At 40.6% G+C, this 16,647-nt stretch overlaps 1 protein-coding gene across 4 annotated transcripts in view; it reads left to right on the plus strand.

The window, feature by feature from the left end:
- Positions 1 to 16,538, plus strand: part of APP (amyloid beta precursor protein) — a 137,479-nt gene extending 120,941 nt beyond the window's left edge. For 2 of the 4 annotated variants that reach the window (XM_035114849.3, XM_035114851.3), the window contains 4 exons: positions 3,597 to 3,650; positions 8,909 to 9,009; positions 12,451 to 12,597; positions 15,263 to 16,538. In XM_035114849.3, coding sequence (XP_034970740.1) covers positions 3,597 to 3,650; positions 8,909 to 9,009; positions 12,451 to 12,597; positions 15,263 to 15,364 — 404 coding nt within the window. In that variant the 3' untranslated portion in view covers positions 15,365 to 16,538. The remainder of the gene's footprint in view (positions 1 to 3,596; positions 3,651 to 8,908; positions 9,010 to 12,450; positions 12,598 to 15,262) is intronic. The other 2 variants (XM_035114850.3, XM_035114852.3) reach the window with 1 other exon arrangement.
- The last annotated feature ends 109 nt before the right edge of the window (positions 16,539 to 16,647 follow it).

The raw sequence follows: 16,647 nt of genomic DNA on the forward strand, positions 1-16,647 counted from the left end.
GATCGTTATTTTAGAAAATCTAGTTACAATACCTAGCATGCAAAGATCTGTGTTGGCAATACCTTTTGTACTTGGATATGCTCGTTGGATAAGTGGCGTTCCTTTCAATATGGTGGTGGTGATATTTGTTTTAAAATATGATTCTTCCATGTGTTGTTGTGTTTCCCCCCCAATTTGGTGTAGTTATTTGAATGAATATGCAATGCCTAAACTGGATAACAACCTGCTTTTAAAAATAATGTTTAAGAAACTTACCAAAATTAATTTCAAAAACTTTACTCAGTGTCTAGTTCGAAATACAGTCAGGAAAAAATCCAGGAAAGAGAGATTCAGTAGTAAGATGCAGCCAACAGTGAGAATCCCTATTACAATATCTTGGCTCATAGATGGTGTACAGAAGGTATTGCTGGCAAAGTTATGGTTGATGTTCAGATACGCTCAGACTCATGGCTTTCTGCATCAGCAGCTAGAGTCCTGCATTCTGTCATCTGTCGGTATTTATATTCCACTTTCTGGAGACATTCAAGTGAAGTTTTGTACCATATTAGAGAGCGATGTGCTTCTGCAGAATTGGTCTCTTCCATTTGTCCCGCAATTCCTTGAAGCTTGTTTCAGGAAAGAGGCAGGATTTGAGCTTACAAATGCAGCCATGTACTGTTCGCCCACCAAGCCAAGCAGAATGCAGCTGAGGAACCAAGTACATAGGGTGGCTTGATAGGTTATTGATAACCCTCGCATTTCTGCAGTCCCAGGCAGGTGGCAAAACCAGGAGACTGAGCCACCTTTTGACAGCTTACAAATGTGGCTGTGGGCTAACAAGTGGGTGGGTCAATTGGTAAGCAACATGTCAATTTTGTCGGCTAATTTCTTCTAGCAGAAACCAAAAGTATCAAACCACAATTACATGATCTTTCTCCCTCCTCCTTTTACAACTGAACAAATTCAGTGTGTGCTTTGAAGGGGGTGCCAAGTTGCATTTTTCAGAGGTGAGCAGAGTGCATATATATATATATATATATATATATATATATATATATATATATATATAATAAAAGTGCACTAGGGCTGCTAGGAACAAGTGTGAAGCTGAATGGTTGGGGTGCTAGAGAGAACATGAACAGAGTATGACCCAGGAAATAAGTTTCATTGTTAGTTGTTTGTTAATATCTGCTTTCATATACAGGTATGTGTCTTCTATAAGAAGTGGATTCCAAAAAGCCATACCACATCACAATCTAGATAGATACAGATAGAATTTTGTCATTAAGTGTTTTGGTATGACTATCTTTTAACACTTGTTTACCCATATTTGCTATTAATTTAAGGTTTTTTATTAGCCATATCTCCCCCCCCTTTTTTTTTTTTGCTGACACGTCTGTGGTGTAAAATGCTTTGTTTTTCGTAAAAAAAACAAAACCAAAAAAACTGGAGGGAAGGTAATTTTTCCTGTCCAAGCTGACAGAATTGAGTATAAGGCAGGAAGGATACCCATGGCCAGCAGGGATTTAGTGCCATGATAGGTTCCTGTAACAAACAGACAACACAGTAATGTTAGCAAAACAATGAAAAGGTAAACAACCATGAAGTGCAAATATTTAAATGTATATGCACCAACCACCTTCACCTATACAAAGAGATTCAAAAATTTGTACAAAATCTCATGCTCGAAGTCTTAAAAGTCCAGTATAAAGTGCAATAATCAAGTCCGATGATAAAGTGCTATGATGTATCATGTGTTTTTATCTCTTCCGAAGGCCGGCTAGCTTCTTCCCCATTTCACAGGAATGGTTTCCTCAGGGGGTGGACTCTTTCTTAAGTAATAAATTTGTATAAATTTATATGATGCACCATAAATACTTATACATTTCTTTAAAACATTGTACAGAAATGTTTTAAATTACTCACCTAAGGTTCATGTGTAAAAGCTTAACAAGACTACTGAAGCTCACAATTCTCAAAGATTGAGGAAATGCAACAGTTACTTACAAGGTTAAATACAAGGTCCAATCAGTAAATCATTTCAAATCAACCAATCCTTGCAAGAAGTACAACACCAGCAACTCTTAAAGATATACAACTGTTAATAATCTCATGAATAGGATAAAAACGTTCCTATTCAATGTTTTACAATGTTTTAAAGAAATGTATAAGTATTTATGGTGCCCGTCAGAAGAGATAAGAACGCATGATACATTGTAGCACTTTATTAGGAAGAACTTCCTGGCAGTAAGAGCTGTTCGACAGTGGAATTTGCTGCCAAGAAGTGTGGTGGAGTCTCCTTCTTTGGAGATCTTTAAGCAGAGGCTTGACAGCCATATGTCAAGAATGCTTTGATGGTGTTTCCTGCTTGGCAGGGGGTTGGACTGGATGGTCCATGTGGTCTCTTCCAATTCTATGATTATCGGACATTATTATCGGACTTGATGATAGGTTCCTGGCAGAACTGCTGCTACCTGGGAGGGGCAGGTGACAAGTGAGGTCTGGGCTGTATTGATGCTCTGGCAGGAGTTCCAGATAGCTGCCACCTTGCCTTGCTTCCTTTGTTTCGGTAAGCAGCAGCAATGCTTCAGCCAGGACACAAAGCTTCCTGAATACTGCAAAAACACTTCAGAATAAGGAAATGGCAGCTTCTGTGAGGCGCTGCCACTGCCCAAAACTTTTGACAGACAAAAGAAAAAGAAAACTTAACATAAAACACCTTTGCACTACAGTGAAGGATCTAATAGTAGAGCGGTTCGTAAAATAAGAAGAAGAAAACTTTGCCATTGCCGCCACCAGATTATTGAAGGCCTTGGGGTAGTGGTGTTGCCCATTCTTGGAAGCTCTTGCCACACAATATCCTCATCACATTCTACAAAGCCCCACAAATATTAGAAGTGTTCCACCAAGACAAGGTTGGAATTAATAAAGTAAACACACAGCTCCAGGTAGGTGACACAAGTAGGTGAGCCAAGCCACAGACTACAAGGCAAACATATTACAAAGATATGCACTTAATATTAAAGAATCAAGCATTTCTACAATTCAGAAGTCCTTTTCATCTCCTTTTTAAAGACACAAAATGCTGTGACTATATAAGAGATAAATGTCTATCCCCCGAGTTTCCCTCAGTTGCCAGACTGCCACATAACTTGCCTTTAAAGTTATGGTGTTCAGTGGTGTTTAAAATGTAACCATTCTTCTAAAGGAGAAAGGGAAGGACGGGGTTAGGAGATGAGAAGCAGCCGTTTTTGCGTGATATTTATGTTACAGAGTTCTAAGCAAAAGGTAGGTAGAGTTTTCAAGGACTGAAGAAGGCTTTCTTCTTCTCCAGTAAATGGAGAACATTAGACTCTGTCTGTGGTTTGTGATATGTAAAGTAACCAGAAATGGATGGATGTGGCGGTTCCTGTCCCTTTCCTTTTGTTTCCAGGATTAATTTAAAGCAGATCTTTTCCAACTGTTGGCTTTTGTTACTTTGTTTACGGCATATAACTTTCCTGCACTGTCCCAGGCAAAACCAAAGGCAACTTATTTTGGAAGCTTTTGTTTATTTTTATTTTTTTATTTGCTCTTTTTCTTTCCTGTTTGTTTATTTCTTGGCGGCACGTGCCCAGTTGAGCCAGTTGATGCCCGCCCAGCTGCAGACAGAGGACTCACCACACGACCAGGTATATAATTTGCATGGCTGTTACCTAACCTGTGTTTGCCCTGCATGTTCATCTTTGGATTCAGCTGAATGGATCACTTTTTCTTTGTAATACTCCTCCGCTGAGCTCCTGCGTCTTCTCATAGACATGATTTAGAACTCAGTAACTTCCTGCCAACTCTTGAATGAGGTCATCTTGCTGAAACATGTCTGCCTGACCCATAAAATAATCATTTGTTCCAAGAATATGCTGGATTTAAAAGAGAAGCAGTTAGATGATTTGTGAACTCCTTTCCCCATTTATATATATTTTCCTCGTAACTTGAACATCAGGCAGTGCCGTGGGGGCATTCAAAATGTGTGTGTGTGTTGTGTGATATATCTTACTGCATGAAAAATAAATACTTTGTTTTGGAAAATGAAAATGTTAAAGCCTTAAAAGATATGAGCTCTAGGGAATGAATATGAACCAGGCAATGATTACTTTTCATGGTGGGGGCTTCAGAATGGTGGCTGGGGGGGGGGGAGCCCAATGACTTCTAACAAAGATAATGAATGCATTCTCCTTCAGAAGTGCTTTAACAATGTCTAAAGAGGTTACTAGATATAAACATTACAGTAACCTTGCTGGCTGGTAGAAAGGCAAGAATCTGTAATGCCCCAATCTAGTGTGCATATTCAGAGTGCATATGATAGCTATTCTCATCAGCAAGCCTAGTTTGCACATAACACTAAGCCCAAGCCATAGCTTAGCAAGATCAAGCAAGCAAATAACCAAGGTTTGTTCATGGCTTGTTTGGGGGAGAATAACCCTGAGTCCAGGCTTGACCATAATGCTAAACTAGATCGTGGCTGAGATCTGGGTAGTATGGCACATGCAAGACCTGTTTTTTATCTGTGTTCCCACATGATTGCTTGTTCTTGCTAAAGCACAATTTGGCTTGTCCATGCAAATGACGCCTCAGAATGCCTAAGTGGTGGTAAAGAGTTAGGGTCTCCCCCTTTATTCTTGTGAGTAATGGAGACTGTAATCTACACTAGTGAGTGTGCCTAGGGAATTAGTGGGTGGTAGATATTCTGTACCACATAACATAGGGTGCAGAAGAGTTTCTTTTGTATTGAACTAATGCTAGAACAGCACATTCACTCACAAGACGCTATGAAATGGCAAGTTCAATTATATGTACCGTGCCTTTCCCCAGACATCTGTACAGAATCACATTTTGTTTTGTTGTTGTTGGGACCATAAGCAAAAGAAATGTCACCAGTTGTTTCCCCAGACTTTGGAAGCAACAACAAATTAATATACAATGCTAAAGTCTAAATAAGCACACTCCAAAGATTAGCCTCCATCTGCCAAAAAGGGCAATCAATTTGCAGCTCTCTGCTCAGTGTTTTCTCTCATTACTTGTGCAATGACACATCATATTTCTGGTTTGTAGCTCCCTGTCACCTGTACTGCACCGGAGTGCTCAGAAGGGCTTCATTAAATGTAATGGCATCCTTAGGAGACAGGGAATCTCTGTCTACTCAGTTGTCTGGTTACATGACTTGCCAGGCCTTCATTTTATCACAAAGACCAACTCTTGCTTATCACCAAAATTACATCACTCTAGAACAAAAGTAGTTTATTGGCCTTTCTAAATAGAACCTAATAAATCATAGAATGCCTGAGCTACTTGCCTATTCAACTGATGACACCACACACGCGGAAAAATACGTGATGTTACTATTGCCTATCTAAAATGCAGCTTAGAGATTACGCTTTTGCATCTGCACCCACTTCTTGCCTTCAGTCATCATCACATATGTCAAAGGAATCTATTCTTGTCTCTCTCTTTCCTCAAAGTTTTGTGTGCGAAGAAATAGAACGTTATGACATCCATACAGTAACATTTCATCTGTCTAGCAGGAAGAAATGCCTTTCCTTGTAGATGATAGTTGGCTGTTTTGATACTGTGTTTTCCTTCCAATGGTCTCCTGTACATTATGAATTTTAACTTATTACTGCTGGGTGCTTATTTTTGTCCTGCAAACCAGTGCTAAGAAAATGTATGCTTGCAAGCACATTACAGTTCAGTGACCCTGTAGTAATCCTTAAGGTGGCCCGATACTATAAAGAGGAGAGGTCTCCTGCACCTTAAGAAAGGAATTTCAGCTGGTATAGGTTACATGACCAGCTACACCTGCTGAAATCCCCCCTCCACATGACTATTAAAGGTACAGGAGCCCTGTTTGTCTTCTGCATCTGGCCACACTAATAATTCTGCCGGAGGTTCCTGCAGATTTAGTACAATGGGATGAGCACATTGCAGTTAACTCAGTGCCATTTGCAAAGAGAATAATCCAAAACTGTTCCACTGCTTGCTTCAAAATGTGGTCTCGGATTAAGTCCAGCAGCCACAGTCTCATTTAATTCACAGGCCTTCCTCGCAAAAACCAGGCTAATTAATGTTTTACAGTAAAATTTCTGAAATTGATGCTCTCTTGCAGTTGATTGCTAGTGGTGGTGACCTCTTTAATCTATCTTGCTCATATTGTATTTTATTAATACCAGGAAAAGCAGTATGTGGTTGATGTGTCAACATAAGGACATTTTCCAGCTTCTGTTTCAAGGGAAACCTCCATTGGAGCCATAGGGGCTTCCCTTGAAATGTAAACAGTTTGAGAGGGAGATGTGTGAGGATCATTGCAAGCAAAGTGGGAAAAGAGTTCAACTTCCCTAACCTGTTGTCCAGAGACTGCTGATAAAAAATGCCATGTGGTTAATGCTTTATCATTTGGTGTGCTAGTTACACAGGAAGTACACTTGTAGAAGCAAGAACCCCTCTAATATAGTGGTCCAAATCACTCTGATGCAGTGTCCCAAGGGTTAGATCTGTGTGCTTCAAAGTTAATCTGTAGCATCTGGATCTCACTGTGCAGCTACGCAGTTAGAGTTAAATAATTCAGCAAATAAATTCTTCCTGGTGTTAAAACCAGTGGGTTCCTCGCGCAAGTATAAAACGGAAAGTGTGATATTTTGCAGGTTTGCCATCCTTTTCACATTCTGAAATAAAAGTGCTAGGTTATGAAAGCATGTTAGGGCATAGCTAGTTTCCATGAAGAGTTTGCGTGACATATGTTTAGCAATTGTACTGATTTATACCAAAGAGAGAAATAGGCCATGTGTGTGTTTTTCTGTCCTCCTGGGCTTTGTCCAAACCTTCATTTATAGAAGTTGGCAGGTTTCCATAATTCACAGTAGCATGCCAGTAGCAAGATGCCTGCATATTTGGCTACCATTTTATAACTTAAGTCTGAAGCACTTTATGCGCAAACAACATACGGCATTCCAGTGCCTGGAATGATTAATTGCTTTTTGCGAGATACCCGCATAACAAGCTGCCTGTGTGACAAACCCATGGTATGCCTTATGGAAAGAGACCTAAGAGATTGCATTTGAGAGAGTGGAATTAAAATTTCAGAGATTTCATAAGAATCTTCCTGAAATTTTTAGCTTCCAAATTTTGTTTGGAAGCTCTGCTGTTTACAGTCTCAAGGATGTACACTTTTCCAGAAAGAGTTGTACTCTTAAATCATACAAGCTTTTCTTAGAAAAAAAAGTAGTCCTAGATGCACTATTGTATTACATATAGCTAAAACGTTCAGGAAGGTGAACATATACACACTTCAGCCAATTTCCAGTACTGTTATCAAATATGCCATTTTTACAGCACAACTTCCTTGATAATCTGTGCGGCAAAAACTATTTTTCAATGATCTTGTATTATTTGTTACAACTCAAAGGAGAATATTTACAACAATTCAACAGGATGTTTGGTTCAATTGACTAATAGGGTGTCCCTAAACCTGTGAATGTCCAGAGACTGGCAACAATCTGCCAGGAATTATATTAGTATTAGTAGCCTGTGCTATTAATAACTACAGCTGGCAATTTTCAGATGCAGAAATTCTAGGCTAGATGAATTGCAGGTCTCATCCCAGTATGGTTGCTGTTTTGCCATTTACTTAGATAGTTTTGAGTGGGTATCTACATTTTAGAAGTGAAAGGCAATATGCGTTGTCTTTCTATTAAGGAAACAGCCTTTGGCTGACTTGTGCAAGTGTACCTGAGATAATGTGACCATTTTTTTTTAAAAAAAATATGAACTGCTTGCATATCTGCAACTTTAGTGTGTATGCCACAAATACAGCTACAACAAAGGCAGGTTCTCAAACTCCACAAGCTGTGGGTGTGGATCTGACCCTGACACACCCCGTTACTGTCCTGTATTTAGAAATGGGGCGGCCACAACTTTGTGCAGCAAGCATTTCTGCCATCACACTTAGCCTAGTAGGTGGAACCCTCTGTTTCCTTCTCCTTTGGCGCCTCCTAGATCTAGGTGACGGCTCCTGAGAGGCAGCTGGGACTGAAGGAACATCCCCTTTGGGGAAGGCCGAGGGCGGGAGGCAGTTCAATAGGCACCATGGCAGTGTCAGAGGGCTTTCAGATCTCATCACAGACATGGATAAAACAGCAGAGATCTTCACTATCTGGCTTCCCCAGTCTTGGCAGAGACCGCCACATCCCATTGGGTTCAGCTGCATTTTCCTCACTCAGCCAGCCCATCATAAATGTCTCCTTTGTTGCAAACCACCCTCCCCCTATTTGTGCTTTACTTGCACATAAGGCATAAGCCTGTGAAGTGGGGCTGTGCCCTAGCCCCACTCTTGGCATCAGATCATCTTCTTTCAACAACTCAGTTGCTGCAGCTCATGAGTAGGGTCTTTAGGCACCTTGGACCCCTAATTGTACGGAGCCCCTGCATGTGAGCAGGAGCTCGCATGTTGGGCTTCCTTTGCAGACAACTACACAACATGCAGTTGTTGAAAGGAGGCCCGATGGTGGGACAGGACTGGAGGTGCAGCCCTGCCCCACATCTATATGCTTCTGCCCTGTGCGGAAGTAGCACACGAACAAGGCTGTGAAACAATCGCCATGCTTTGTTCTTTAAAGAATCTCTTTCCCCCTTGGCTACCAATGAAAGTGCATTGCTTGTCTCTCAGTAAGTAGAAGGAAAATAGCTATTGCTTGGTTTTGTTCTTGCTCCCCACCCCCACCCCTTTTTTAAAAGTAGTGTCTTCTTCCATTATCTTACCATGCACACTTTCATCAGAGGCTTCTTCATATGTGTGTCTTGCACTCATGATTGTTGGCAGCAGTGGTGGAGGGTATACATAGAGCTAGTCAAAAACTGGCACTTGTTTCTCTCTCTCTCTCTCTCTGGCCTGATATAGGCTCTGGATTAACCAATGTCAAAACAGAAGAGACTGCAGAGCTAAAGATGGATGCAGAGTACAGACAGGATTCAGGATATGAAGTACATCATCAGAAACTGGTGAGTGCGCCCTCTTTCCTTAAACTGGATCCTGCTCTTTTCTCCTTAAGACTAGTTTTATTTTATGTTACACTAACTTTGTTCATGAAAATAGCTTGGGGATGTTTCCAATTTCTGTGACTATTGAAATCCTTGTCTTCAGAACTCATAAGATCTTTCATTCACCAATAGTGAAATCCTGTACATATTCTTTTAACACATTGGGCATCTGCTTATAAATAGCTGCAAATCAGGGGCCGTCACTCCTTTATATGTGACTGGGGCAAGGCCACATATAAAGGGACGGGTCTATTGTCATCATACCTAGTTTGGCTCTCCAAGACAGGGCTTGTCAATCTAAAGGTAAAATTTAGAAGACGGTTTGAGCCCTGTTACCGTACATCTCAAGAACTGAGCAAGAAGTGGAAAGAGGGGAGGGGAATGCCAGAAACACAAAAGAAAGCAGGAGGAAGGGGGGGGGGATTCCCTAAAATCCTTTGTTAGGGAGCCAGAAGAAGAAAGCAAATGCTGCTGCTTTACTTCCTTAAATGGCAGTTCACAAGGATTTCCTTGTTCCACCTGCCCAGAACTGTTCCCCACATCCAGAGCTGTCCTTCCTTCCTTCCAGCTTCTCAGTATATTATAACAACCAAGGAAGCACTTTGATCATTACATTTTTAAAAAAACAAAAATTAAGCCTATTAATATTGGTTTAACTTTTTTGTTGGCACAAAATGAACTGATTTGACCTAAGCAATTTGAAACATTTCTTGTGTACCTGGAACTTGAACTAAAGCCAAATGTGAATCAACCCAGTATATATCTTGGTCATTCTCTGTGTCTGAAACGGCCTTCTTGTTTTCTTCAGGAATAAAGTGTACTGAAGTATTTGACTTCAGATACTGAAACTTGAAAGGTTTACTTTTTGGAATGTATTCTTGAAGCTAAACGGTGTTGAAACTTAAAAGTAGCTTGGGAATCGAATTTGCATTAGGGATAGATAATTGTTCTGTGGAAGAAGAAGAAGAAGAAGAAGAAGAAGAAGAAGAAGAAGAAGAAGAAGAAGAAGAAGAAGAAGAAGAAGAAGAAGAAGAAGAAGAAGAAGAAGAAGAAGAAGAAGAAGAAGAAGAAGAAGAAGAAGAAGAAGAAGAAGAAGAAGAAGAAGAAGAAGAAGAAGAAGAAGAAGAAGAAGAAGAAGAAGAAGAAGAAGAAGAAGAAGAAGAAGAAGAAGAAGAAGAAGAAGAAGAAGAAGAAGAAGAAGAAGAAGAAGAAGAAGAAGAAGAAGAAGAAGAAGAAGAAGAAGAAGAAGAAGAAGAAGAAGAAGAAGAAGAAGAAGAAGAAGAAGAAGAAGAAGAAGAAGAAGAAGAAGAAGAAGAAGAAGAAGAAGAAGAAGAAGAAGAAGAAGAAGAAGAAGAAGAAGAAGAAGAAGAAGAAGAAGAAGAAGAAGAAGAAGAAGAAGAAGAAGAAGAAGAAGAAGAAGAAGAAGAAGAAGAAGAAGAAGAAGAAGAAGAAGAAGAAGAAGAAGAAGAAGAAGAAGAAGAAGAAGAAGAAGAAGAAGAAGAAGAAGAAGAAGAAGAAGAAGAAGAAGAAGAAGAAGAAGAAGAAGAAGAAGAAGAAGAAGAAGAAGAAGAAGAAGAAGAAGAAGAAGAAGAAGAAGAAGAAGAAGAAGAAGAAGAAGAAGAAGCAGCTCTTAGATTCTGGGGATTGAAAATTCCCAGTGCTAGAAAAAAAAAATCCAAAATGCTAAATGTGTAAAATGCTAGCCTGCAAGGCTCACAAGAGTTAGCATGTTTATGAGTCATTTAAGGGAGGACTTGTTTTGAAAAGGCTTGGGGAGAGGAGGGAAAGTGTATTTCAGTTCATTTACTTCTATTTTATTCTCTTTTAATTATATGGGAGCTAGCATGCAATGGGGAACAACACTAAAAAGAGAATTGAAACCTATTGCCTCCCCCTACTGTGCTGGGGTGGTGTGTGTGTGTGCAATTCAAACAGAATTGCATTGTGCAGTTTTAAAAACAAACACTCTTCTTGAGGCACAATATTGTTCAGTAACAACCCTCAATATAAATAAATTAATCTGTGTGTTTTTGTTTCTATTCTACACCAGTTTTGTTTTGTTTTAATCATAGTGCAGGGTGGGGAGTAAGTAGAAGAATAGCACTGAAACCTCAATCTCTTTGGAAATAAAAATGTTTTTTTTAAAAAATTGTCCAGTGGCACCTTAGAGATCAACTAAGTTTGTTCTGGGGCTAAACCTCTTATGATTATTGATAGGTTTGTGTTGTTCTTTGGGAAGCTGGTTAACCTTGCAGTTCAGTACCTGAGCTCAGCATACTCTCAGCACATTATAGGCTTATCTTTGGAACCAATTTTCTCTACTGTCATAGGTGCCTGTGGCTCCACAAGAGTGACTCTTATCCTAATTGACAATTGATGGTTACACAGTTGAGGGTTTTGTCAGATTGGAAAGTAGAAATTTCCTCACCAACGTCCTTAATGGTCCACCACCTTTTCACCTTTGGACAGGATCCCGACAGTCTGTAATGAAGACTCTACTGCTCAGATATATCTGGCAGTTGAGAATAGCCCTTGTTGACGTCTGTTGTGCCAGAAAAGAGGCTGACATTGGAGGAAGTTTTTGGGTTCTTGTTCAGACTCTTTTGGTGACTTTTGAAAGTGAACAGATTGAATTCTTCTTTGTGAGCCTGTGTGGGAAGAAGGCCTGGGGAGCTCCCTTCTTCAGACCTGTGTTCCTCCTACAATGCAGCTAGGGATGGACAGAGCCGATCATTTCAGTTTCTATATCTTAAGTTCAGTTTTCCCTGCTTCCACATCAATTTGCAAATCCTGGGTGATAATTGGTGTGCAAGTTTGCGTGCCCTTCTCCTAATAGACACATTTTTGCAAGCAGTTTCCCCTAACATAATGTGTCCTGTATGTTGTTTTCACAGACACACTTGTTTTTCTTTATGTTTGCTCTGATATATGCTTCTTTGTATGCATTGCCTGGCTGGAGAACTGCATTACAAAATGGGGAGAGATGTGCATTTTGAAGGATAGATGGGTTTGGTTTGGTTTACGTATTGTTCCATGAGGTGCAAACTAGGTAGGCTCATATTAAAATGCAAGCTGAACAAATTTCTTTTCCCACTTCCCCATCCACATCCTAACACCAGCTTTGTAGCTCCAAGTTATCCCAACTTTACATGTGCATATCTGTGTGTTGCAGATGGGGTGCTAGCAGTTTCAGATTCTATTCTCCTATGTTACATGAAGAGAAACCGTAATGCTAATTTACCGCTTAAATGGAAACAAAGTTTAGGTATTTTCTTGAGCACTGCTCAGAAACCATTGGATTGTTGGGAGAATTTGTCTTTTGTTTTGCAAGGTGTAAAATGCGCAAGTAACAAGTTGCCTAACTCAATAACTAACTTGCCATTTTTTAAATTTTTATTTTAGGTATTCTTTGCTGAGGATGTAGGTTCGAATAAAGGCGCCATCATTGGACTAATGGTGGGAGGTGTTGTCATTGCTACAGTAATTGTCATCACTTTGGTGATGCTAAAGAAGAAACAATATACCTCTATCCATCATGGTGTAGTGGAGGTAAGCGAAAGTTACTAATAATTATTCTGTGAATGGACAATAGCAGCCAAACAGAGCTTATTCCCTTCTATGAAGTCAACTGGATTGCTCCATTTTCAGACTGGATTTTGTTTTCCAGTTGCAAAAGCAGTTTGGCTTATAGAAGGGGTGGGGCGCAGGTAAAATAATACTGTGAGTTTGATTTCAAATTGTAATTATAAAATTATATGTTCTGCGGTGCCAGAACAGACTCCCCCTTTTCCTCCTTTTCCCCGTGGTCATCCATGTACCATGAAAATCTGCTCCAAAGAACTGGGGGGACTCTCTGAAGCAGTTTGGGGGGGGCACTGCAGTGGGTAGGATAGGAAGGGACAGTCCTGTAACATGACTGAAACTTTGCTCTCACAGCATTAGATACAAAAAAAGCCATACCTGTAGTTTGGTGGTGTGGTTTACATGGTCCCTGGTCCCAGGTCCCAAGGATACGTTGGAGAACTCAGCTGGGTGACATGCTAACTTTTGCATCTGCAGGGGGAAAAACATTAAGGGATGTTTAAATGGGAACAATTCAAGCAATTGGCCTGTAGACAGTCTCAAACCCCAGCTAATGGGTTGAAAGCAGAATGTGACCGATCCATACCAAGTCTGCAGAGTGTTATGGATTATTTCATTATGAACTGATAGGTAAGGCAGAACAAGAGTTGAAGATTGTCAATATAGATTTGTTCAAGCTGCTGTTGAGCACATTATTATGTAGGGGATTTGAGTGGAGCGCTGGGAAGCCGTGACATTCTCTAAGGATACCCAAAACTTGATGGATTGGAATGGCTAATATAGCTAGGCTGAGCATTCCTCTGCTTCTTGAAAAAGCTTAAAGGGGGGGAGTTCTATCAATGACAGGTTTTGGACCTTCTTCAGAATGTAAGAATTGTTCTCATCTTCCTAGTGTGGAAATGCACAGGGTTCGGGGGAAATGGAGCCTTTCATCTTAGGTGGAATACAATTTCTGGTTGCGCCAGAAGCAGTTTAGTCATGCTGGCCACATGACCCGGAAAGCTGTCTATGGACAAACGCCATATGATTCACATGATCGCAATGTCATTTTTTGTGAGCAATAAAAATTAACCCTTGAGCAGTATATTCTCTGCAGTGCTTCACCCATAACTGCTGTATTTTTTCTATGGACACCAAGAATGCCTATTCCAGTGGGAACGTACACAAGTAACTATAGAAATTAGACTTGTCTTAAGTTAAATGTTAAGAATTAATTGGTGGTGCCTTTTGGGTCATTTGCCACATTTTATTTTATATTGTTGTGATTTTGCTGTTTTATTAAAGGTTAAGAGGCCCCTGACCATCAGGTCCAGTCGTGTCCGACTCTGGGGTTGCGGCGCTCATCTCGCTCAATAGGCTGAGGGAGCCAGCATTTGTCTGCAGACAGGTTCCGGGTCATGTGGCCAGCATGACAAAGCTGCTTCTGGCTGTTTACCTTCCCGCCTATTTATCTCCTCGCACTTTGGTGTGCTTTCGAACTGCTAGGTGGGCAGGAGCTGGGACTGAGCAACGGGAGCTCACCCCATTGCAGGGATTCGAACCGCCGACCTTCTGATTAGCAAGCCCTAGACTCTGTGGTTTAACCCACAGCACCACCTGGGTCCCATCTGGGCCATCTGTTTTATTACTTAATATGAATACCATCCTTTTAAAATAAGTTTAATGAATCCAGTTCAAATTAACAAGACTCTTAATCTCAGGTTTGTGGGTTCAAGTCCCGCATTGGTCAAAACTGCACTGCAAGGTGTTGGACTAGAAGACCCTTGTGATTCTGTGAACCAAACTAACATAGTTGATAAGGTACCTCAGTTCAGCTGTAACATGCAATATATAAATCCTTTTATAAATAAAAATATTTGTTTAGAACAGAGAGTTTGAGCCCACTCTTCTCCTGCACCTGTGAACATGCAAGAGGACAGCAGCATCAACCCTGTTGGCAGCATGCATACACTCTTGGTGTGCTTCACACACAAAGGACGCCTCAAAATGTAACCCAGGCATAGGCAAACTCTGCCCTCCAGATGTTTTGGGACTACAATTCCCATCATTCCTGACCACTGGTCCTGTTAGCTAGGGATGATGGGAGTTGTAATCCCAAAATATATGGCGGGCCGAGTTTGCCTATGCCTGACTTAACCTAAAGAAGAGCCCCTGCTGGATCATGGCAGAAGCCCAAGAAGTCCGGTATCCTGTTCTCCCTCACATTGCCTTTTCACACTGGCACCCAAGGGTGTCATCAGAATACACACACCGGCATTTGGTATCTATTGCTAATCTGTGAGATTCTGTGACTGGGGACCATAGTCTGTACAGTCAATGTACACCCCTACTGCCTCTCCCCACCACACACACACATCTAGAGTCTTGTTTTCTCTTTTCTACAATAACAGGCAGGGTTTTAGGCAGGGTTCTTTCCCAGCCCTACCTAGGGATGCTGGGGATTGAACCCAGGACGTTCTGCTTGCAAAGCAGATGCTTTACTACTGAGCTGCAGCCCTTCTTCAAAGAGGCGACCAGGTGTGGGGGGACGGGACGGACAACAACCCTATTTCTTCCATTTACACTATCAGCGTGAGAGTTGTGTGTTGCCCGTGTGGGACCGTGACTCTGGTCTTCCTTCCACCTGCCTTAGGTGGACGCCGCAGTGACACCAGAGGAACGCCACCTGTCCAAGATGCAACAAAATGGCTACGAGAATCCAACCTACAAGTTCTTTGAACAGATGCAGAACTAGAACACCACAGCAGCCTCATGAGTTGGACAGCAAAATGATTGCTTCACTGCCCATTGGTGTTCAGTTAGAGAATAATGTGGAAATCAAGCAAGAACGAACAAACACTTTGTTTTATTATTTACTCATTATCGCCTTTTGACAGCTGTGCTGTAACACAAGTAGATGCCTGAACTTGAATTATAAAATCAGTAATGTATTCTTCTCTCTCTTTACATTTCAGTCTTTACACTACATTATTAATGAATGTTTTTTGTGTACTGTAAAGTTTAGCTGTACTTAACTAGTGCATGAATAGCTTCTTTCCCAATTATTTATCATATAGCTCCTTTAGCCAGTTGTATATTATTCTTGTGATTTGTGAAGGGGGGGGAATTAAGTCCTAATTGAAATATGCTTTAAGAATCGATGGGGGATGCTTTCTGTGTACGTGGGGTTCAGCTGCTTCTCTTTGCTGAGTTTTCCTTTTTCTGATCACTATGCATTTTAAAGTCGAGATGAATTTTTCTTCTTCTTTTTTTTAGAAAAGTATTCCAGATGAGTTGAAATTATTTTCCTCTGCAGTTGCATTTTATTGTACAGATTGTTGCTTCTGCTGTATTAGTGATGTAGAAATCATGGGAATACACGTTTGTTTCTTTGTGCCTGTTTTATGTGCACACCTTAGGCATTAAGGGGATGAACTTTTCTTTCCCATGTATCTTTTCATATTTTAAAAAAATAAAAGGAATCCTTGTTAATTGTGAGCACTTTTATAGGGGGGCGGGGGGAAGTGCCTGCTGGTTGAAAAATTAACAGGGATCCTACAAGCGTTTCTGCAGGATGATTGTACAGAATCATTGCTTATGAATTGATAGCTTTCTACACTGTGTTACATAAATAAATTACAAATAAAACCAATGGGCAAGAGTTTTATTTGAAGAATTAAGTATTTGGGGGGTGACTTTAACAGTGACCATCAAATGTTCACATGTAGTGGATTGGGTGGTGGTTGGTTTTTGTTCTTTTTCTTCCTTTCCAAGTAGACCTGATTCATAGATTTCCCATTTTGAATATAGTGGAACAAAACAGCGGTGGGTGAGAGGGCTGTTTGCTTGGGCATGCCTTCCCTCTAAAATGTCTTTTTTTTCAGTTTGTATAATAGTGTTTTAATGTAAATAAATACATTCCTGGAGGAGTTCCATTGTAGTGGTGTGAGTCTGTAGCACTTACCTTGAATTTTCTGCTTGATGGTTTGTATATGGTTGTACATTCATTACAGAATTCCATACTCAGGCTTCTCCAAC

The sequence above is a fragment of the Zootoca vivipara genome, chromosome 4, assembly GCF_965207765.1.
Source record: "Zootoca vivipara chromosome 4, rZooViv2.hap1.1, whole genome shotgun sequence".
NCBI classification, from domain to species: Eukaryota; Metazoa; Chordata; class Lepidosauria; order Squamata; family Lacertidae; genus Zootoca; species Zootoca vivipara.